This window comes from Bufo gargarizans, chromosome 4, assembly GCF_014858855.1.
Source record: "Bufo gargarizans isolate SCDJY-AF-19 chromosome 4, ASM1485885v1, whole genome shotgun sequence".
In the NCBI taxonomy this organism is placed as follows: domain Eukaryota; kingdom Metazoa; phylum Chordata; class Amphibia; order Anura; family Bufonidae; genus Bufo; species Bufo gargarizans.
The window spans coordinates 167809750-167826277 of NC_058083.1; the positions used below are offsets into that span (position 1 = coordinate 167809750).

Below are 16528 nucleotides of genomic sequence, written 5' to 3' on the forward strand. Positions count from 1 at the left end.
TTTACAAAAGTGAGACTTCAAATGACAATGTGGTCAGTCAACATGAAGAGAAAGCAGCCAATTTGTGTTCCCTAAAAGAAAGGCCAGTTTGTTTTAAAAACGCAGGAACAGCGTATGTCGGGCTATGATAACCGGGCATGCTGCCAGATGCTGTGCCTGGCTAGTGTAGATTTCAGTTTTCTTTTACGCCAGAAAACTGGCCACAGGCTCCACCTCCTCCACTCCTCTTTTCCGGAAAGTTGCGAGGTCAGCGGAGAAGCGATGCTTGCGTATGATATTTTTGCACCAGTGCTGTTGAAGAAGTTGCACATATGCAATTTGCGCCTTTTTCACACCACAAAGTGGTGTATTTTGATGGTAATTGTGTCCCACAGTTATTCGAGATCTCAATGTGTATTCGCTGCAACAGTTATATTCTTTGCTGATGATTAAATCTGGGAGGATGATAGTTATATGCAGAACATAATCCTGTTAGTACAAAATCCAAGTGTCCAGTCCAACATAACTATGGAAGGATTGTTCTACAAACTATTTTATGTGCTCATGATCTATAGTTTGATTTTTTTTTTTAATTTTTAATGGAAAAATCTTGCTTCCCTATACAGTCAAGAAGTTCATGAGAGACTTTCAAAAGTTGATAAAATGAGAAAAAGATTTGAAATAATTACTGTTGCAATGATGCCTCCAGAGGGTGAAGAGGAAAAGTCACAGGCATACTATATCATAAAGGTAATAAACTCCAATACAACCAGACCTACAAATTCAGCACAGTACTACCTTGTAGCACACTAAAAAATACATATTCTAGATATGAAAGGAGAATAATACAGATATTGTGAGATGTGTGGTGTGAGATTACCAGCATTTTACTTATTAAGTGATATTCTCTCATGAGATGTCTATCCTACGTGTTTGTTGGGGCCCCCCAGTGGTTATGTTGTGCGCTGCGGCCTGTAAGGGTTTTTTCTAGCATGTTGCGATATTGTATTGAATTGGTTTCATGAGAAATTGGAGTGGGTAATCTTTGGAGCTGAGGTAAGGGTGGACACATCTATACTATACACAACTGAAGTAAATATATGTGGCCCTCTGGTGTTCTGTCTGCTTGGACTCTTTTTTAGTTTTAATCATCAAGCTCAGAATTTTTTTGTGAGAACAAGGGTTATGTTTCCGATATTTTTTAGGAGAAAGGTTAACGGGAGATATGGAAAAAGTAACTAGACTCAGCTGTTTCTGTATCCCCGCAGACTATAACGGAGAGTGGCTATGTATGTGTTGCCACCTCTGTGCTGCATACTGGGGCAAGCAGGACACATGACTATAATGTGCAGCCCTCAGATGTAGGGCTGCAGCTACGGACCTTTAAATGAACAACTAATATACCAAGGCCCCCTAGTGATCAAATTTCAAATCAGTTATTCTTGTGAAAATCATAATTTACTTACTATAATGTCCCTTTAAGGCTGCACAAGAAAAGGAAGAACTTCAGCGGGTTGGCGATGAGCTGGATGCTAAAATTCGCAAGGCGGAGAAGGAAATCGGTGCTTTAGAGAACACCCTTCAAGTCATTAATGGCTGTAACAACTCCTATAGGAAATCATTTAACAAAGTGACGGAAACAAGTACGTTTTCTACTACACTATGTGAAACATGTTGCTAATACATTACTATCAGTGACTGTATGAAAGTTTGTACTTAAAGGGAACCTGTCACCTGGATTTTGTGTATAGAGCTGAGGACATGGGTTGCTAGATGGCCGCTAGCACTATCCTGCAATACCCAGTCCCCATAGCTCTGTGTGCTTTTATTGTGTAAAAAAAACGATCTGATACATATGCAAATTAACACAAAAAAGTCATATCTTACTTGTGTGACCAGAGAAGAGTCATATTTTCAAGCTCTGACTCATCTCAGGTTAATTTGCATATGTATCAAATCGGTTTTCATACACAATAAAAGCACACAGAGCTATGGCGACTGGATATTCCTGCGGCCATCTAGCAGCCCATGTCCTCAGCTCTATACCCAAAATCCCGGTGACAGGTTCCCTTTAAAGGGAATGTGCCAATTTTTATTTTCTGCCAGTAACACATCTGCTTTTATTTTCTTTTTAAATTCTATTTCCTGAACATGATTATGGTGGTAGCCATCTTGCCTGAGTTGTTCTTAAATAGAACCTGTCACTGCAAAATGCAACGCAATTCAAAAGCACCATGTTATATAGCAGGAGGAGCTGAGCAGATTGATACATAGTTTTGTGGGAAAGTAGTCAGTAAAACCTGTAATTTATACATTTAAATATTTTCTATTTCTGACTCCATTGGTCACAGGCGAGGTGTCATCAGTGATTGATAGATAGATAGATAGATAGCATTTTATGTGTATCTATCAATCATTCTAACCCTGCCTCTAACTGCGGTCAAGTGATCTGTACAGACCAAGTAGTGGTGCCTATTATTATTCTTAGTGGCCAGTGCAAAAACTGCAGGATTTTATATATTTTTTTATTCTTATATATAGATATTGACATAGAAAATTAAAAATAACTTAAAAAAATTCTTTAAAGTATGTTTAACATAAAAACATGATTTAAACACTACATAATTTTCTGATAACACATTCCCTTTAAATACTTACTACATGCATGTTAAACTTAACCGTAGGTGAAGAGTATGAAGAAAAGAGTCAATTAGAAGAGAAAAAGAAAGCAGCTGAGGACAAGTATAGGTACAAGAGGAGACAGATAAAAGAGATCCAGGAAGACATGCAGGTAAGAGTTTTTTGGCGATACTTTAAGGCTACCTGCACACATTGCGGATTATGCACAGGTTTTCATGCAGAAAATCTGCAGTGTAATACAGTTTCAGCAAAGTGAATGAGATTTGACTCAAACATTTTTCGTATATTTTCCAGGTGTAAATTGACCTGCCATGTCAATTTTGAAACCTGCAGCATGTCAATTGTTTTCCATGCAGATTTCACCCTTTGTGATGCAAAAGGTGATATTGGGGTAAAACTGCAACAGAATTGGCTAGTAACATGTGCAGTTTTGTGTTTTGAAATGCAGAGAAATCAGCACAAAAATCCATGCGGAACCTGTGTTTGGAAATCCACACTCGAGTACAGGTTCCCTAAAGGGGTTTTATGACATCTTAAACAATTTGAGCAACATGAATGAAATGACATAAACCAACAACAACAACAATTCACTTGTTAAATCCCCTTCTGCTCTAGCTCTGCTGCTGGTCTTTGTTTCTAACATTACTTTGACCTGTGCAGCCAATCACTGGCCTCAGCGTTATACAGCTAATGGACCGCTGATTGACTGGCTGCAGTGGGTACATGGGTAAATGGGTATATCATCACTGCAGCAAAGTAGAAAATGACTGGCGAGGACCACCAGAGCACTTTAACAGGTGAGTATAGGGTTTATTGCAATTTTTTACCATGTCTTCCTCTTGGTCAAACCTTTTACGACCTCAGGAAAACCCCTTTAAACCATTCTGATCATTAGTTAGGCTAGTTTTAACGTAGCGCTAAAACCATCAAGCAGGTTGTTTCAGCAGATGAACAGCCTGCTGGAGTTCATTGTATCCAGCATAGCTGGAATAGGCTGGAGCACCTCCAGGCCCCATTGACTATAATGGGACCAGGTGGGGAGCCTTGATTCAGATAGACAAATACTGGTGCTTGCACAGGTTTTTGTCCGTCTGAATCCCAGTGCTCATGCTGGATCCCATTAGCCCCTTAGTTGACCACACACATTTTAAAAAAAATCGCATTCCAAGAGCTGTAACTTTTTTTTCATCAATGTACTTGTATGAGGTCTTATTTTTTGCAGGACAAGTTATAGTTTTTAATGCACCATTTTGGGTACATGTAATGATTTGATTAAAGCAAGATGTTTAGCTAAAACCCTCTTTGTTTACGTCAGTAAAAAGTGGTCACTAAGGGGTTACAGTCAATGGGCTCCGGCAGGTAAAGGTAGTATCCATCTATGCTGGCACAGCCTGCTGAATGATTTTAACGCTAGTGTGAAAGAAGCATTACAGCCTTTATTATTACGGTCCATAGCTGCATTACGACTTCTTGAAGTTGCTGTTGGAAAGCAACATTATACTCTTATCTAGCATTAGCTGAGCTCCTATAATGCATTACAGTATATAAGTGTAAAAGCAACTCCCAGGGCAGCATAAAGTAGTGATGGACATCAACTATAGTGGTGTGTCACTTGTTGTCATATTCTTGAGCAACAGCTTTCCTGTCTTCTGGAGCTTCCCCGACCACCCACCCTCACCTACTGCACCACTGACTGAAAGCTTTCTCCCTGTTCACAGGATAAAAGCTGTCATTCAGTGGTAAGTGATGCTGGGTGGTTGGGGAAGCCTGCAGCTCATGAGTACTCAAGAGCCTACAAACATCATTGAGAGGACTCCTGACTCATACAGAGCTGAGCTCACATTGCACTAATAAACTGATTTCACAGGGAGAAAGCTGTCATTCAGTGGTAAGTGGGAGAAAGCTGTCATTCAGTGGTAAGTGAGGGTGGGTGGTCGGGGAAGCCTACAGCTCATGAGTACTCAAGAGCCTACAAACATCATTGAGAGGACTCCTGACTCATACAGAGCTCAGCTCACACTGCACCTAATAAACTGTGATTTCACAGGGAGAAAGCGGTCATTCAGTGGTAAGTGAGGGTGGGTGGTCGGGGAAGCCTGCAGCTCATGAGTACTCGAGAACCTTCAACCATCATTGAGAGGACTCCGGACTCATACAGAGCTCAGCTCACACTGCACCTAATAAACTGTGATTTCATGAAAACATGTGACAGCACTATGATTACAGTGTCTTTCACTACTTTGTGACATAATTACTTGAATTAAATGAGAGATGAAAGTGAAAGGAGGCACTATGAAGAATTAGGATGGGTACCACAACGGCGTATAATGCCAAGATGGGTAGCGACCTAAACAGAAGTTTTATTAGTGTGGGTCTGCTAATTTATCAATAAAACTGTTGTATAGGAAAGAATATAAAAAAAATAGGCAAGCACATTAATTGTGAGAACTGTTTGGTTATAGTCTTAAACCTCCCAGCAAATGTCTGGCAGCTTTATTTGTCAAGTGTTCACATACAAGACGGCAAAATATTAATATTGAAGTTTTATAAATGATACCTGTCGGCATTACCCATTAGCGTTGTATCCTGCTGTACAGACACACTTACCGATAAAACGTCTTCTTAATGTTGAAAGACAAACCAGACTTTGAAGGCTATGACAACAGGCTCTATATGATCTTTAAAGAAACTGTTACTTTATTCCAGATTATGAAAAACACCTTTGATAGCATGATGAAAGAGGAAGCGTCGTACCAGGAGAAGGTGAATGAAATGCTTCCCTGCATTACACAGCTTAACAAAGAGACAGAGGATCAAAAGACCAAGTTGGACAGAGTCATGAAACAGGTTAATATCTGCAATTGTGCAGGAGATACATGTGTTATGCTCTGTACAGAACAGAGATGTGATTTCTTGTAAGGATCAGTTTTGTTTCAAGTGATTTTATGTTCACAAAGGCTCAAACCTGTAATCTTTTCCCTTAGTAATTTTACAGCAATCTTTAGAAAATGCCTTAATCTTCCCAACTAAAACATACAAATGGTTCTTCATGTGATGCGGCGATATAAAAGGATTACTTGATGCTGCATTGACGAGCTATTTTCAAAAGCGTGTAATTGCAGCAAATAACTGACGGTATTGAATGTACCTCTTATAGTACAACTATTACAGGGAAGCTCCACCTTTGACTCACCTAGACTGTATATGCTACAGATTTAAAGTGTAGCATATCTGTAATATGTATTAATGAGAACATTAAAAGCTAAATTATTACACTGTATTTCGTCTACGGAGCAGGGTGTGTGTGCAATTCACTGTTTCTCTCTAGAACTGCACGACCCACATTTACTAATGTGGGGGCACTAAATGTGGCACATCTAGGTTTAGAGAAATGATGTGCGCCTAGCTCAGAAAAGAGGTGTGCTTTATCAGGAAAGGATGTGTTCTAATATTCAACATTTTGCTCCACAAATCTGGCATAAATTTCTGTTGCAAATTAAAGTTAGACAAAAGTGTCTAGGCATGCACCAAATATATCATCCAACCTGAGATAAATTTGCCGCATGTGTAGTCTGCCTGAGTATACTCCATCTATGGGATTAGTAAATCTGCTCCAGTGTGCCTGAAGTGCTCCTTTTACTCTTCTCGCTGCCAAGCTTTAAATACAGTATACGTCCTTTTACACTACTAAATGTATTGGCAGACTGTGCTGTATAACGATAAGCCATTAAGGCTATGTACACCTTTGGAGGAAATTTTTGTTTGATTGCATTTCACTCATTTTTGGCTAAAAATCATATTTTCTATTGGCTTTTATTAAAAATATTGAGCCATTCTGTCACAAAGGGTTAACTGTTTTTCTAACTGTGTACTTTCACTTTTTGGCGATCATCTAATAACCTTCTTCTCTATCAACTAAGAGGTCATAAACACTTATTTTTAGGCCACATTCTTATCAGTAAGGCTGGGTTCACACCTGAGCGTTTTACAGCGCGCTGTAAAACGCTCAACAGGCAAGAACCAATGATTCCCTATGGGAATGGTTCTCACCTGAGCATTTTACAGCACGTATAAATGCGCTGTAAAACGCCCTACGCCCCAAGAAGTACATGAGCTTCTTTGGGGCGTAATGTCGCGTGTTCCCGCACATAGACTTCCGGGAACACACGACAATGGGCGTTTGCTTGTTTCCGGAGCCGCGTATGTAAACGCCCGATACAATTGCGCATACAGAGCGCAACAGAGTACACCTAGGTGTGAACCCAGCGTAAGGTAAGGATTGAGCTTTGATGAGTGTTTATAATGTTAGAGAGTATAATGTATAAGAACTCTGTCTGCTCCTCAGATGACGGAAAAGACAGAAAATCCACAGGTTGCTACTACAGCATCTCCGTTATGTAGTGAAAAAAGACCAAGTGCAAAAAAATTTTTTAGCCAAAAATAAGTACAAGCCAATAATTAAAAAAAATTGTCCCCAAAGGTGTACATAGCCTTTACAGAGATGACAGGGGGCTAAAAATCGGCTCCCTGGCACAAAATGCTAAACACAGAACTCAATGGAAGTCAAATCATTTTTGCTGACGTATTTAATTTTACAGTGTTCCAAGCTGGTAAGAGAAATTCGCTCGGCAAAGAAAAGCAAAGATGAAAGCCAAGATGAACGTGATATTAAAGTTCGTGAGCTGCGAGACTTCAACAAATCTATTAACAAGATGTTGGCCCAAGCAGTGGATGAACACCCAGAGCTCAACTTACCCTTACAGATGTACTTTCAGCAGGTCTGTAGGTCTTTGTGAAACAACTGTGCTTGTAATATCAAATAGATATTTCATCATACAAGATGAATAAATGAGAAACATTTCTCTATTAGGAAGATAAACAAAAACATCCATACTTGTTTCTGGAAGTCCTCTAATTTAGGGGGCTATGTTACCAAATTGCATACTACTATGGCGCTGGCAGGAGTCTTAAGGGGGCCAGCGTCATACTGCACTGCTCAAAAAAAAAAAAAATGGAACTTGTACAATCACACATTGGATCTCGATGAACAAAAGATTATACTTGAAGATGACGTCCAGGGGGATCATATCCAAGACCTGGATCAGGGCTGGAAGCTGGCACTCCAGTCTCTTTCTAATCCTGTGATGACATGTTCATTGATCACATGGCCTAGATGCAGCTCAGTTCCATTTAAGTAAACACTGGTCTGAAATTGATGATCTTTTCTGAGGAGAAGTCATCAATATTAAACACGGGAAAACCCTTTTAACCGAATTGTGGTTATACTGTCATGCCTGCGTGCCATAACATTTTTTGAGTATTACCCTTTCTGATCAGTGCACTCACACAATCAGCAGGAGGACATGGCTGTAATACACAGCCGGGCTCCTGCTGCAACGGCCAGGATGCAGTCAGTAGCGAGTGCAGCATCTACAGTTGCAAGAAAAAGTATGTGAACCCTTTGGAATGATATGTATTTCTGCAGAAATTGGTCATAAAATGTGATCGGATCTTCATTTAAGTCACAACAATAGACAATCGCAGTCTGCTTAAACTAATAACACAAAAAAATAAATGTTACCATGTTTTTATTGAAAACACCATGTAAACATTCACAGTGCAGGTGGAAAAGGTATGTGAACCCTTGGATTTAATAACTAGTTGAACCTCCTTTGGCAGCAATAACTTAAACCAAACGTTTCCTGTAGTTGCAGATCAGACGTGCACAACGGTCATGAGTAATTCTTGACCATTCCTCTTTACAGAACTGTTTCAGTTCAGCAATATTCTTGGGATGTCTGGTGTGAATAGCCTACTTGAGGTCATACCACAGCATCTCAATCGGGTTGAGGTCAGGACTCTGACTGGGCCACTCCAGAAGGCTTTTTTCTTCTGTTTAAGCCATTCTGTTGTTGATTTACTTCTATGCTTTGGGTCGTTGTCCTGTTGCAACACCCATCTTCTGTTGAGCTTCAGCTGGTGGACAGATGGCCTTAAGTTGGCCTGCAAAATGTCTTGATAAACTTGGGAATTCATTTTTCCTTCGATGATAGAAATCCATCCAAGCCCTGACGTAGCAAAGCAGCCCCAAACTGTGATGCCCCTACCACCATACTTCACAGTTGGGATGAGGTTTTGATGTTGGTGTGCTGTGCCTCTTTCTCCAAACATAGTGTTGTGTGTTTCTTCCAAACAGCTCAACTTTGGTTTCATCTGTCCAAAGAATATTTTGCCAGTACTGCTGTGGAACATCCAGGTGCTCTTGTGCAAACTGTAAACATGCAGCAATGTTTTTTTTGGACAGCAGTGGCTTCCTCTGTGGTATCCTCCCATGAAATCCATTCTTGTTTAGTGTTTTACATATCGTAGATTCGCTAACAGGTATGTTAGCATATGCCAGACACTTTTGTAAGTCTTTAGCTGACACTCTAGGATTCTTCTTCACCTCATTGAGCAGTCTGCGCTGTGCTCTTGCAGTTATCTTTACAGGACAGCCACTCCTAGGGAGAGTAGCAGCAATGCTGAACTTTCTCCATTTATAGACAATTTGTCCTATCGTGGACTGATAACAGCAAGGCTTTTGGAGATACTTTTATAACCCTTTCTAGCTTTATGCAAGTCAACAATTCTTAATCGTAGGTCTTCTGAGAGCTCTTTTGTGCGAGGCATCATTCACATCAGGCAATGGTTCTTGTGAAAAGCAAACCCAGAACTGGTGTGTGTTTTTTTTTGTTTTTTTTTTATAGGGCAGGGCAGCTGTAACGAACACCTCCAATCTCATCTAATTTAATGGACTCCAGTTGGCTGACACCTCACTCCAATTAGCTCTTGGAGATGTCATTAGTCTAGGGGTTCACATACTTTTTCCACCTGCACTGTGAATGTTTACATGGTGTGTTCAATAAAAACATGGTAACATAAAAAATGTTGTGTGTTATTAGTTTAAGCAGACTGTGATTGTCTATTGTTGTGACTTAGATGAAGATCAGATCACATTTTATGACCAATTTGTGCAGAAATCCATATCATTCCAAAGGGTTCACATACTTTTTCTTGCAACTGTATGTGGTTAAACAGAGGGAGGAAGTATGGCCCCTGGATCTGCTGTGTACATATGCCTATAAGATCCTTCTAGTGACAGATAAAATACACTACAACACAAATGTATTGCAGTGCAATATGCAAGCTATAAAGCTTTAAGTCCAAGTGGGACTGAAATATAAAAAAAAAAAAATACAGAAAACCATTTCCCCCTGTAAAATGCTTTATTATGTGAAAAAAATGAAAACATACACACATTTAGTGAACACCGTAAAAACTAAAAACCAAAAATGGTAAAATTGCTGTTTTTATATCCCAGCTCCTAAAAATCAGCCAAATGTGCCAAATGTGACTCAAAATGATACCTGTAAAAATGTCAACTCGTCTGGCAAAAAATAAGCCCTAAGGCAAATCTGTTCGTAAAAAAAATACAAAAGTTACAGCTCAGAATATGGCAACATAAAAACTAATATTGTTAAGCTTTTGTTGTGCACATAAAGGTAATGTGTTATAATGACATTCTCTCAACTAATGACATGTCAACTCATCTGGCAAAAAATAATCCTTAAGGCTGCCCTGTTGGTAACCCCCCCTCCCCCGAAAGAGTTAATAAATGTTATTCAATAAATAATATGTCCTGTAGCTCCAAATGGTACTATTAAAAAAATACAACTTGTGCAAAAAAAAGCCTCATTAAGCTACTTAGATAAAAAATAAAGTTATCCCACCAACTCTTTATTTCAGTTTGGTTTACAAATACCAACCGGGACTTCAACACCAGGAAGCTCAAGATCGAGTTCCTCACGAAGTTCAGTATTATCTGTCAGGTAAGTTAATGGTGAATTCCTTCTTTCTGGACCCTCTCCTTGCTATGGCTTGGATTGGTAAATGTATTTATTTTACTTGAATGTGAATTAACCACCTCAGCTCCCCTAGCTTAAACCCCCTTAATGACCAGACCACTTTTTACAATTCTGCACTACACTACTTTCACGGTTTATTGCTCGGTCATACAACTTACCACCCAAATTAATTTTACCTCCTTTTCTTCTCACTAATAGAGCTTTCATTTGGTGGCATTTCATTGCTGCTGACATTTTAACTTTTTTTTATATTAATCGAAATTTACCGAAATTTTTCAAATAAAACTACATTTCTATATACATTTTTCTCAAAATGTATTGTTCTACATGTCTTTGATAAAAAAAAAATGCAATAAGTGTATATTTATTGGTTTGGGTAAAAGTTATAGCGTTTACAAACTATGTACAAACAATGGTGCAAAAAAATGTATTTACGCACTTTGACTTTCTGAGCACCTGTCATGTTTCCTGAGGTTCTACAATGCCCAGACAGTAGAAACATCCCACAAATGACCCCATTTCGAAAAAAAGTAGACACCTTAAGGTATTCGCTGATGGGCATAGTGAGTTCATGGAAGTTTTTATTTTTTGTCACAAGTTAGCGGAAAAAGATATATTTTTTTTTCTTACAAAGTCTTATATTCCACTAACTTGTGACAAAAAATTTAATTTTACACAAACTCACCATACCCCTCACGGAATACCTTGGGGTGTCTTCTTTCCAAAATGGGGTCACATGTGGGGTATTTATACTCCCCTTACATTTTAGGGGCCCTAAAGCATGAGAAGTAGTTTGGAATCTAAATGCGTAAAAATGCCCTGTGAAATCCTAAAAGTACTCATTGGAATTTGGGCCCCTTTGCGCACCTAGGCTGCAAAAAAGTGTCACACATGTGGTATCACCATACTCAGAAGAAATAGAGCAATGTGTTTTGGGGTGTATTTTTACATATACCCATGCTGGGTGAGAGAAATATCTCTGTAAAAGACAACTTTTCCCATTTTTTTTTTATACAAAGTTGTCATTTTACAGAGATATTTCTCTCACCCAGCATGGGTATATGTAAAAATACACCCCAAAACACATTTCCCTACTTCTCCTGAGCAGGGCGATACCACATGTGTGACACTTTTTTGCAGCCTAGGTGCGCAAAGGGGCCCAAATTCCAATGAGTACTTTTAGGATTTCACAGGGCATTTTTTACGCATTTGGATTCCAAACTACCTCTCACGCTTTAGGGCCCCTAAAATGCCAGGGCAGTATAAATACCCCACATGTGACCCCATTTTGGAAAGAAGACACCCCAAGGTATTCCGTGAGGGGCATGGCGAGTTCATAGAAGTTGTTTTTTTTTTTTTTTTTGGCACAAGTTAGCGGAAATGTTTTTTTTTTCTCACAAAGTCTCCCTTTCCGCTAACTTGGGACAAAAAGTTCAATCTTTCATGGACTCAATATGCCCCTCAGCGAATACCTTGGGGTGTCTACTTTCCGAAATGGGGTCATTTGTGGGGTGTGTTTACTGTTCTGGCATTTTGCGCGGGGCTAAATTGTGAGCAACCCTGTGAGGCCTAAAGGTACTCGTTGGACTTTCGGCCCCTAGGCTGCAAAAAAGTGTCACACATGTGGTATCGCCGTACTAGTGCATTTTTTACGCATTTGGATTCCGAACTACTTCTCACGAATTTAGGGCCCCTAAAATACCAGGGCAGTATAAATACCCCACAAGTGACCCCATTTTGGAAAGAAGACACCCCAAGGTATTCCGTGAGGGGCATGGCGAGTTCCTAGAATATATATTTTTTTGGCACAAGTTAGCAGAAAAAGATTTATTTTATTTTATTTTTTTCTCTTACAAAGTCTCATATTCCACTAACTTGTGACAAAAAAAAAAATATTTTACATGAACTCGCCATGCCCCTCACGAAATACCTTGGGGTGTCTTATTTCCAAAATGGGGTCACATGTGGGGTATTTATACTTCCCTGGCATTTTAGGCGCCCTAAAGCGTTAGAAGAAGTCTGGAATATAAATGTCTAAAAATTTTTACGCATTTGGATTCTGTGAGGGGTATGGTGAGTTCATTTTGAGATTTTATTTTTTGTCACAAGTTAGTGGATTATGAGACTTTGTAAGGAAAAAAATAAAAATAAAAATCAATTTCCGCTAACTTGTGCCCAAAAAAAATAATCTTCTATGAACTCGCCATACCCCTCAAAAGTCATCTTTATAGCGCTGCAGCGATTTCACTGTGTTTTTGCAGTGATCAGAAAAAATAATAATTCCGTCACTGCGGTGGGGCGGACTGAACGCAAGTGTGCACACAAGATCAGGCCTGATCGGGCGAACACTGCATTTTTTGTAGAGCCTATAGAACATGTCCTATTCTTGTCCGCAATTGCAGACAAGAAAAGGCATTTTCTATATAGTTCTGGCAATGTGCGGATCGGCAAAATGCAGAAAGCACATTGCCGGTGTCTGTGTTTTGCGGATCCGCGGTGTCCGTGTTTTTCTGGATCCGTGGATCCGTAAAACACATACGGAAGTCTGAATGGAGCCTTACAGGGGGGTGATCAGGGGTTAATAAGTGACAGGGGGGTTGTAGTGTAGTGTGGTGATTGGTGCTACTTACAGAGCTGCCTGTGTCCTCTGGTGGTCGATCCAAGCAAAAGGCACCACCAGAGGACCAGGTAGCAGGTATATTAGACGCTGTTAACAAAACAGCGTCTAATATACCTTTTTGGGGTTTAAAAAAAAAAAATCGCATCTACAGCCTTCCAGCGAATGATCGCCGCTGGCAGGCTGTAGATCAACTCGTTTACCTTGCGATCCTGTGAACGAGCGCTCCTGTGAGTGCCCGTTCACAGGAAATCTCGTGTCTCGCGAGATGACGCGTATATGCGTCTATGAGGAACAAACCGACTGCCCGTAGGACGCATCCCTGCGTTAGGCGGTCGGGAGGCGGTTAAAGTCAGGTTTTAAGAATCAGTCCTTGCTGTAAAGCGGTCCTTAGAATATGGCATATGGTCATCAAGAAATATTCAGTTAGCCTGTGGCATATAAACACATTCCCAGGGTAATGCATGTCAGGAAAACATTGACCACACTATTAGGGTCCATTCACACGTCTGTATGTGTTTTGCGGATCCGCAGCACACGGACACTGACTGTGTGCTTTCCACATTTTGCGGACCACACATCACCGGCACTCTCATAGAAAATGCCTTTTCTTGTCTGCAATTGAGGACAAGAATAGGACATGTTCTATTTTTTTGCGGAACGGAAGTGCGGATCCGCAAATGCAAATGGGGACAGCACATTCCGGCCCCATTGAAAATGAATGGGTCTGCACCTGTTCCGCAAAATTGCGGAACAGATGCGGACCCATTTTTCGGACGTGTGAATGGACCCTTACACCACAACTTAGCTGAACTGTGGGCACAAGACCGGATGAATCCACATGGTTTATATCAAATCCTGAATCCATCATCTACATCAGGCATGCTCAACCTGCGGCCCTCCAGCTGTTGCAAAACTACAACTCCCATCTTTCCCGGACAGCCTATAGCTATCAGCCTACAGAAGGGCATGGTGGGAGTTGTAGTTTTACAACAGCTGGAGGGCCGCAGGTTGAGCATGCCTGATCTACATGAAATAGCAGATTGTGTTTTTTTTTTTTTTAGACTAGCCAAACTTTTCCCTATGTTCAACTATTCTGTATGAGAACATGTGCCCTCTCTAGTCTTAGATTCTGATCATATCTGTATAAGCACCATGGTGGCTCAGTGGTTAGCAGTGTTACTTTGCAGCTCTAGATTTCTGAATTTGACCAAGGGTACTGCATGAAGTTTGTATGCTCTCCCTGTTTGTGTTTCCTAAGGCTAAACCATTTTTCTTCCTTGCTGCAAAAAAGACTGATCATTTAATAGTTTCCTTTTGCTATCGCATGCATGTGCCTTGTAGAGTGTAATTCGATTGTAGGAACCATGAGGGATGGGGACGGATATATGTTGGCAAAATCTATATACTATTCTGTGACATGTGGGCTCAACAGGCTTTAGGCTGTTGTTCAGTCTCATTACCATTTTCTGTAAGGTCTACATGTCAATAAGATCTCTTATTACTTGCATATTCTGGTGTTTGGTCTGAAGAGCAATGCTTTTATGTACTGAGTTGCTGAGCCTAATTGGTGATGGATTTTTGCATTAAAGGGGTTGTCTCACCTTAAACATTGGTGGCATATCACTAGGATATGCCAGCAATGTCAGCTGCAGATCCCACCTAAGGGACCCACACCTATCTCTAGAATAGAGCTCCGAAATGAACAAGAGCATACCGGGCCGTGCACGGCAGCCCTCCATTCAAATGTATGGGAGTGCTGAAAATAGTCCAGACTGACAAGTCTAAAGAACAAAAGGAACAATGTGCTCTGTGAAGGACTATAGGAGGCAAGATAGAGGTTTGAGTCGCAGTATAATTACTTTGCTTGGTTCTGCGACCAGGCACAACACTGGTGTAGGCAGAGTATTGGTAATTTGTCACGTGCTGCGTAGCCGTTAGTTCCTGGATCAGGCTAAATCATGTGGGAGCCAAATTTGCTGAAAAAGGGTCAGGGATGTACATAGATGTTTTGGGTAGCAAGTGGTCTTTATTGGATCTATATACATCCCTGACACATGCAGAGCACAGACCCTTTTTACTGCAAATATAACTCGACAATGTCTCAGCCCTGTCAGCCATTCACATCCCATGCGTGGACAACGGGATCGCCAACAGGGAGCGAATAGAGTTCAGAGGGTGGGAGCTTCATCAACTGGACGTGGACCTCATGGTCTCTCGTTGCAACTAAAATTAAAAGTGTTCAGTGCCCAGTCTCATGACCACCTAAGCACTAGCAGTGTGGGGCCATCCACAGAGTACTATGTAAACGTTTTTATTCTTTCCGCCTGGAGACTACTTTGGAACATCCCATGGTCTCTCCTGTGTCCCCCAATTGCACCAATGAGAAATTTATTTTTGTTACCTACTGTAAAATCCTTTTCTCTTCTGTTCATTGGAGGAGACAGCTCCCACCCTTCTACCGTGTTCTGGTTGGCCTTTGTTCTTCCTGTTGGAGACAGTTGTCTTCTCCTCTGGGTTCTTGAATTTGCACACACTGATTTAGCTTAGTCCCTGTGGGAAAAGTATAGCTGGTAGGAGGCGTGAACACTTTTTTACTTGGTATACACCCCCTAGTGGCAGGAGCTATCCCAGTGGTCTCTCCTGTATTTCCCTATGAACCAAAGAGAAAATGATTTTCCATTACCAGTGATTGAGCCTCTATTCAAAGACAGTTATACTTGCACAACTATCCTATACTGGCATTAACCATAGGCAGAACGTAGCCAGCAGACTCCCTTTTTTATGTTAGCTATTCAGAGTGAGCTGCGGTAATATATGCATGCATTGAAGTTTTTTATTCTCATTATTTTAGATCAACTTCTTCTAAACTTTCGACAAGCTCTCTTCCATCAAGAGTAAACGTAGTCGAACTTGGTCTTCCTATGGCCTCTCCTCCATCAACTGCATCATCAGCTCGCAGCTCTAAGGCATCAAGTAGAGGGAGCACCCAAAGAAGTTCAAAGTAGCATGCTATGAAAAATAATTGTTTCCAGATTGTTTACTCTTATTGATTTAAGCGTGTACTGTGGCATTGACGACCAATTAATGAAGGGAGACAAGTTATATTTTAAAACCTTCTCGATTAAAAAAAAAAACTATATGCATCTTATGGCTTTAAAGTAGTTATCCAATGAATCTTTTTCATACCAAAAGTGTAGAAGGGCTGTAAATAGCGGGTTTAAAAGGCATCTGTCAGCAGATTTGTACCTATGAAACTGGCTGACCTGTTGTATATGCACTTGGCGGCTGTGTTAGCCCCATGTTCATATGAGCAGCTTTTACCCTAACCTACTGTGTTATTCCCTCTTCCCTTGTAGATTGTAAGCTTTTGTGGACAGGGTTCTCT

The 16528-nt window shown here is 40.5% G+C and overlaps 1 protein-coding gene across 1 annotated transcript in view; it reads left to right on the forward strand.

Annotated features, from left to right (window-relative positions):
* Positions 1-16280, forward strand: part of CCDC39 (coiled-coil domain containing 39) — a 57181-nt gene extending 40901 nt beyond the window's left edge. Inside the window, exons 14-20 of the mRNA XM_044291363.1 lie at positions 606-729; positions 1463-1622; positions 2664-2770; positions 5326-5466; positions 7218-7397; positions 10405-10487; positions 15995-16280. Coding sequence (XP_044147298.1) covers positions 606-729; positions 1463-1622; positions 2664-2770; positions 5326-5466; positions 7218-7397; positions 10405-10487; positions 15995-16148 — 949 coding nt within the window. The 3' untranslated portion in view covers positions 16149-16280. The remainder of the gene's footprint in view (positions 1-605; positions 730-1462; positions 1623-2663; positions 2771-5325; positions 5467-7217; positions 7398-10404; positions 10488-15994) is intronic.
* Positions 16281-16528: the final 248 nt, after the last annotated feature.